The following is an 8,112-nucleotide window of genomic DNA, read 5'->3' as shown; positions in this document are numbered from 1 at the left end:
ACTAGAAACATATGCTCTTGTAAGGTTTGCAAACACAAAAATGTGTTGTTTTTTTTAACTCATAATAATGTATGTTTGTGAGTTTTACTAGAAACATATGCTCTTGTAAGGTTTGCAAACACAATTTTTTTTTTTTTTACTCATACTAATGTATGTTTGTGAGTTTTACTAGAAACATATGCTCTTGTAAGGTTTGCAAACACAAACATTTTTTTTTTTTACTCATAATAATGTATGTTTGTGAGTTTTACTAGAAACATATGCTCTTGTAAAATTTGCAAACACAAAAATGTGTTTTTTTTTACTCATATTAATGTATGTTTGTGAGTTTTACTAGAAACATATGCTCTTGTAAGGTTTGCAACCACAAAAATTTGTTTTTTTTACTCATAATAATGTATGTTTGTGAGTTTTACTAGAAACATATGCTCTTGTAAAATTTGCAAACACAAAAATGTGTTTTTTTTTACTCATACTAATGTATGTTTGTGAGTTTTACTAGAAACATATGCTCTTGTAAGGTTTGCAAACACAAAAATGTGTTGTTTTTTTTAACTCATAATAATGTATGTTTGTGAGTTTTACTAGAAACATATGCTCTTGTAAGGTTTGCAAACACAAAAATGTGTTGTTTTTTTTTACTCATACTAATGTATGTTTGTGAGTTTTACTAGAAACATATGCTCTTGTAAGGTTTGCAAACACAAACATTTTTTTTTTTTACTCATAATAATGTATGTTTGTGAGTTTTACTAGAAACATATGCTCTTGTAAAATTTGCAAACACAAAAATGTGTTTTTTTTTACTCATACTAATGTATGTTTGTGAGTGTTACTAGAAACATATGCTCTTGTAAGGTTTGCAAACACAAAAATGTGTTGTTTTTTTTAACTCATAATAATGTATGTTTGTGAGTTTTACTAGAAACATATGCTCTTGTAAGGTTTGCAAACACAAATTTTTTTTTTTTTTACTCATACTAATGTATGTTTGTGAGTTTTACTAGAAACATATGCTCTTGTAAGGTTTGCAAACACAAAATTTTTTTTTTTATACTCATAATAATGTATGTTTGTGAGTTTTACTAGAAACATATGCTCTTGTAAAATTTGCAAACACAAAAATGTGTTTTTTTTTACTCATACTAATGTATGTTTGTGAGTTTTACTAGAAACATATGCTCTTGTAAGGTTTGCAAACACAAAAATTTGTTTTTTTTACTCATAATAATGTATGTTTGTGAGTTTTACTAGAAACATATGCTCTTGTAAAATTTGCAAACACAAAAATGTGTTTTTTTTTACTCATACTAATGTATGTTTGTGAGTTTTACTAGAAACATATGCTCTTGTAAGGTTTGCAAACACAAACATTTGTTGTTTTTTACTCATAATAATGTATGTTTGTGAGTTTTACTAGAAACATGTGCTCTTGTAAGGTTTGCAAACACAATTTTTTTTTTTTTTACTCATACTAATGTATGTTTGTGAGTTTTACTAGAAACATATGCTCTTGTAAGGTTTGCAAACACAAACATTTTTTTTTTTTACTCATAATAATGTATGTTTGTGAGTTTTACTAGAAACATATGCTCTTGTAAAATTTGCAAACACAAAAATGTGTTTTTTTTTACTCATATTAATGTATGTTTGTGAGTTTTACTAGAAACATATGCTCTTGTAAGGTTTGCAACCACAAAAATTTGTTTTTTTTACTCATAATAATGTATGTTTGTGAGTTTTACTAGAAACATATGCTCTTGTAAAATTTGCAAACACAAAAATGTGTTTTTTTTTACTCATACTAATGTATGTTTGTGAGTTTTACTAGAAACATATGCTCTTGTAAGGTTTGCAAACACAAAAATGTGTTGTTTTTTTTAACTCATAATAATGTATGTTTGTGAGTTTTACTAGAAACATATGCTCTTGTAAGGTTTGCAAACACAAAAATGTGTTGTTTTTTTTTACTCATACTAATGTATGTTTGTGAGTTTTACTAGAAACATATGCTCTTGTAAGGTTTGCAAACACAAACATTTTTTTTTTTTACTCATAATAATGTATGTTTGTGAGTTTTACTAGAAACATATGCTCTTGTAAAATTTGCAAACACAAAAATGTGTTTTTTTTTACTCATACTAATGTATGTTTGTGAGTGTTACTAGAAACATATGCTCTTGTAAGGTTTGCAAACACAAAAATGTGTTGTTTTTTTTAACTCATAATAATGTATGTTTGTGAGTTTTACTAGAAACATATGCTCTTGTAAGGTTTGCAAACACAAATTTTTTTTTTTTTTACTCATACTAATGTATGTTTGTGAGTTTTACTAGAAACATATGCTCTTGTAAGGTTTGCAAACACAAAATTTTTTTTTTTATACTCATAATAATGTATGTTTGTGAGTTTTACTAGAAACATATGCTCTTGTAAAATTTGCAAACACAAAAATGTGTTTTTTTTTACTCATACTAATGTATGTTTGTGAGTTTTACTAGAAACATATGCTCTTGTAAGGTTTGCAAACACAAAAATTTGTTTTTTTTACTCATAATAATGTATGTTTGTGAGTTTTACTAGAAACATATGCTCTTGTAAAATTTGCAAACACAAAAATGTGTTTTTTTTTACTCATACTAATGTATGTTTGTGAGTTTTACTAGAAACATATGCTCTTGTAAGGTTTGCAAACACAAACATTTGTTGTTTTTTACTCATAATAATGTATGTTTGTGAGTTTTACTAGAAACATGTGCTCTTGTAAGGTTTGCAAACACAAACATTTGTTGTTTTTTACTCATACTAATGTATGTTTGTGAGTTTTACTAGAAACATATGCTCTTGTAAGGTTTGCAAACACAAACATTTTTTGTTTTTTACTCATACTAATGTATGTTTGTGAGTTTTACTAGAAACATATGCTCTTGTTAGGTTTGCAAACACAAACTTTTTTTTTTTTAAACTCATAATAATGTATGTTTGTGAGTTTTACTAGAAACATATGCTCTTGTAAGGTTTGCAAACACAAAAATGTGATTTTTTTTACTACAAAAAACCCATATCATCACATCAATGATTTGCAAATATTTTCAACCTATATTCAATTGAATAGACTGCAAAGACAAGATATTTAACGTTCGAACTGGAAAATTTTGTTAATTTTTGCAAATATTAGCTCATTTGGAATTTGATGCCTGCAACATGTTTCAAAAAAGCTGGCACAAGAGGCAAAAAAGACTGAGAAAGTTGAGCAATGCTCATCAAAAACTTATTTGGAACATCCCACAGGTGAACGGGCTAATTGGGAACAGGTGGGTGCCATGATTGTCATTCACAAACAAGGATGGGGCGAAGGTCACCACTTTGCGAACAAATGCGTGAGGAAATTGTCAAACAGTTTAAAAACAGCATTTCTCAACGAGCTATTGCAAGGAATTTAGGGATTTCACCATCTACGGTCCGTAATATTAGCAAAATGTTCAGAGAATCTGGACAAATCACTGCACGTAAGCGATGATATTACGGACCTTCGATCCCTCAGGCGGTACTGCATCAAAAAGCAACATCAGTGTGTAAAGGATATCACCACATGGGCTCAGGAACACTTCAGAAAACCACTATCAGTAACTACAGTTTGTCGCTACATCTGTAAGTGCAAGTTAAAACTCTACAATGCAAAGCCAAAGTTATGTATCAACAACACCCAGAAAAGCCGCCAGCTTCACTGGGCCCGAGCTCATCTAAGATGGACTGATGCAAAGTGGAAAAGTGTTCTGTGGTCTGACGAGTCCACATTTCAAATTGTTTTTGGAAACTGCGAACGTCATGTCCTCTGGACCAAAGTGGAAAAGAACCATCCGGATTGTTCTAGGCACAAAGTTCAAAAGCCAGCATCTGTGATGGTATGGGGGTGTATTAGTGCCCAAAGAATGGGTAACTTACACATCTGTGAAGGCACCATTAGTGCTGAAAGGTACATACAGGTTTTGGAGAAACATATGTTGCCATCCAAGCAACGTTATCATGGACGCCCCTGCTTATTTCAGCAAGACAATGCCAAGCCACGTGTTACAACAGCGTGGCTTCATAGTAAAAGAGTGCGGGTACTAGACTGGCCTGCCTGTAGTCCAGACCTGTCTCCCATTAAACATGTGTGGTGCATTATGAAGCCTAAAATACCACAACGGAGACCCCGGACTGTTGAACAACTTAAGCTGTACATCAAGTAAGAATGGGAAAGAATTCCACCTGAAAAGCTTCAAAGATTGGTCTCCTCAGTTCCCAAACGTTTACTGAGTGTTGTTAAAAGGAAAGGCCATGTAACACAGTGGTGAACATGCCCCTGTGACAACTTTTTTGCAATGTGTTGCTGCCATTAAATTTTAAGTTAATGATTGTTTGCAAAAACAAAAATGTTCTCAGAACAATAAATATCTTGTCTTTGCAGTCTATTCAATTGAATATAAGTTGAAAAGGATTTGCAAATCATTGTATTCTGTTTTTATTTACGAATTACACAACATGCCAACATCACTGCTTTTGTAAAATGAATAAGCTTAAATCAGGGGTGTCCAAAGTGCGGTGTTTACCGGCCCGCCACGCATTCTGCAAAAATTGCAAAATTGATAATATTGCAAAAATTTAAAAAAACATTTAAAAAAAAAGTGGAATGAGGTGAAATCTAACAAGAAAAAGTTGCAATGTTGACACAAAGCTGCCATGCAGGCTGTTTTTTTTCTTTTGTCTTTGTTTATTTTTCTTTTTTTTGCCATTGCTAAAAAAACCCAAAAGACTAAAAATCTATGTTATAATGAATTATTACTTAAAAAATATCACTTTAAAATGTTTTATGTGGAAAAAATATTGCATATTTTGTGTGGTTGCCATTAAAAAACATCAAAGTTTTATTTGACAAAAGAGCATAATACAAACAAAATAATAGTTCAAACGTAAAATCGACAGATACACTACCGTTCAAAAGTTTGGAGTCACCCAAACAATTTTGTGGAATCGCCTTCATTTCTAAGAACAAGAATAGACTGTTGAGTTTCAGATGAAAGTTCTCTTTTTCTGGCCATTTTGAGCGTTTAATTGACCCCACAAACGTGATGCTCCAGAAACTCAATCTGCTCAAAGGAAGGTCAGTTTTGTAGCTTCTGTAACGAGCTAAACTGTTTTCAGATGTGTGAACATGATTGCACAAGGGTTTTCTAATCATCAATTAGCCTTCTGAGCCAATGAGCAAACACATTGTACCATTAGAACACTGGAGTGATAGTTGCTGGAAATGGGCCTCTATACACCTATGTAGATATTGCACCAAAAACCAGACATTTGCAGCTAGAATAGTCATTTACCACATTAGCAATGTATAGAGTGTATTTCTTTAAAGTTAAGACTAGTTTAAAGTTATCTTCATTGAAAAGTACAGTGCTTTTCCTTCAAAAATAAGGACATTTCAATGTGACCCCAAACTTTTGAACGGTAGTGTATATCTGAAGTTGATCTTGTAATTTAAGTGTTAAAAGTAAAAAAAATGTTTATAAAAATGTATCACTTTATGAGTGGGGGACCTTTTGGATCCCAAATATATTTAATAGGATTTTATTTAACATTTCACTGTGATTACTCAAAAATATTAAAGAATTAAAATCAATGGTGTCCTGCATTATTGATCTTTTTGGGCTCTAATTACTAAATACTGCATATTTCAGTTTTACTATAAAAAACAAAGTTGTCTTTGACAGAAAAAGCATTAAACCTTTTTTTTTTTTTTTTTACTTTATATCAACCTGAAGTTGATATAGAGATTTACTGTAAGCGTTAAATAAAAAATAATAATAATTTGACTTATTTTTTACATTTTAATGATTGAGACCCTTTATGGTCCCCGGAAGCCCTAAATGTTAAAAAAAAAATCCATATATTTTGTTAAGGTTTGAAAATGAAAAATATCAAAATGGCCCCCACATGCTTAAATTTTTCCGTGTACGGCCCTCAGTGGAAAAAGTTTGGACACCCCTGGCTTAAATTGTGTAAATGTGTTTGCAGCAAGTCAAATACAAGCTAAAGGCAGAAGTCATTTCCGGAAAAAGGCAGAATTTGCATGGAGTGAACAGGCGTTACCTCGAAATATCCCACAAACGACATACAATTGTGTTTTGTGCTTATGAATATATTACAAAGTTGCACCAAAAGTCCTCACCAGCCACTGTTGACTCTGACGGACAGGATGTGATCATTGAAGCCTTCTCCCACCATGCTGAGGAGCTCCGAGTCTGTGGAGATCTCCCTCCCCTCCAGACCCTCCAGGCCAAACAGCGAGATGGAGGGGACTGAGAAGGTCTGCACACACACACACACACACACACACACACAGATACAGTTTCAGAACCATGCATGACACACTTGTCTTTGCACATTCACCCCACCATTGGCACGGCCTTGACGGAGCGGATGAAGGTGCTGGATGTGCAGCCCATGCTCGCTAACGAGGTGTAGCCCCCTTCTGATAGGACATACATGACCCCGCTGTAGTCTTTATTCTCATACACAACCCAGCTGAGAAAAAAAAACAAACAGAAAAAAAAAAACGATCATCACTTTGAAGAAAACAAGGGCTTCCTGCCACATCTCTCACCTCCCTCCCACCACTCTGCACGACTTGGTCTGGAAGTTTTCCGTTTCCGCATCCTGTTTGTAGCTGAAGACAAGACAGTCGCCCTTGTAGTCCGGCTCGGAGTACAATAGTATCTGGGAGAGGCAAATGGGGATGCGGGAAAGTGTAGTATCAGATTTGATGGCAATACACGGATACGGGAGGTGCATTCTGGATGAAAACAATACAAAATCATGCACTACTAAATACAGTAAAATATGGACACAGGTCTTACAAAAAATATTGAGAGGTATTTTTATATTGCTTCATTGCCTTTTGTGTACCGTTATCAATGTTATGCAATTAAACTGGTTTGAATCAGGTTTTTTTTTTTAACCTTTTTTACAAAGGGGCCCACTACGGAGGGGCCCGGGGCCCAATCAAATATTAACACTGAATTAGTATTCTTACTCTTGATTTTAAAGGCCTACTGAAAGCCACTACTACCGACCACGCAGTCTGATAGTTTATATATCAATGATGAAATCTTAACATTGCAACACACGCCAATACGGCCGGGTTAACTTATAAAGTGCAATTTTAAATTTCCCGCGAAACTTCCGGTTGAAAACGTCTATGTATGATGACGTATGCGCGTGACGTTAATGGTTGAAACGGAAGTATTCGGACACCATTGTATACAATACAAAAAGCTCTGTTTTCATCGCAAAATTCCACAGTATTCTGGACATCTGTGTTGGTATATCTTTTGCAATTTGTTTAATGAACAATGGAGACTGCAAAGAAGAAAGCTGTAGGTGGGATCGGTGTATTAGCGGCTGGCTGCAGCAACACAACCAGGAGGACTTTGACTTGGATAGCAGACGCGCTATCCGACGCTAGCCGCCGACCGCATCGATGATCGGGTGAAGTCCTTCGTCGCGCCGATGCGTCGATCGCTGGAACGCAGGTGAGCACGGGTGTTGATGAGCAGATGAGGGCTGGCTGGCGTAGGTGGATAGCTAATGTTTTTAGCATAGCTCTGTGAGGTCCCGTAGCTAAGTTAGCTTCAATGGCGTCGTTAGCAACAGCATTGTTAAGCTTCGCCAGGCTGGAAAGCATTAACCGTTTAGTTACATGTCCACGGTTTAATAGTATTGTTGATCTTCTGTCTGTCCTTCCAGTCAGGGGTTTATTTCTTTTGTTTCTATATGCAGTTAAGCACGATGCTATCACGTTAGCTCTGTAGCTAAAGTGCTTCGCCGATGTATTGTCGTGGAGATAAAAGTCACTGTGAATGTCCATTTCGCGTTCTCGACTCTCATTTTCAAGAGGATATAGTATCCGAGGTGGTTTAAAATACAAATCCGTGATCCACAATAGAAAAAGGAGAAAGTGTGGAATCCAATGAGCCAGCTTGTGCCTAAGTTACGGTGAGAGCGAAAAAAGATACGTCCTGCACTGCACTCTAGTCCTTCACTCTCACCTTCCTCATCCACAAATCTTTCATC

At 34.5% G+C, this 8,112-nt stretch overlaps 1 protein-coding gene across 1 annotated transcript in view; it reads right to left on the bottom strand.

Moving 5' to 3' along the window:
* LOC133636407 (uncharacterized) overlaps window positions 1-8,112 on the bottom strand; it is a 180,996-nt gene that overhangs the window by 11,088 nt on the left and 161,796 nt on the right. Inside the window, exons 19-21 of the mRNA XM_062030399.1 lie at window positions 6,644-6,756; window positions 6,435-6,564; window positions 6,209-6,348 (exon numbers count right to left, since the gene is read on the bottom strand). Of these exons, the coding sequence (XP_061886383.1) occupies window positions 6,209-6,348; window positions 6,435-6,564; window positions 6,644-6,756 (383 nt within the window). The remainder of the gene's footprint in view (window positions 1-6,208; window positions 6,349-6,434; window positions 6,565-6,643; window positions 6,757-8,112) is intronic.

This window comes from Entelurus aequoreus, linkage group LG20 (assembly GCF_033978785.1).
Source record: "Entelurus aequoreus isolate RoL-2023_Sb linkage group LG20, RoL_Eaeq_v1.1, whole genome shotgun sequence".
Taxonomy (NCBI): Eukaryota; Metazoa; Chordata; class Actinopteri; order Syngnathiformes; family Syngnathidae; genus Entelurus; species Entelurus aequoreus.
This window is presented reverse-complemented; position numbering and strand designations above follow the sequence as displayed.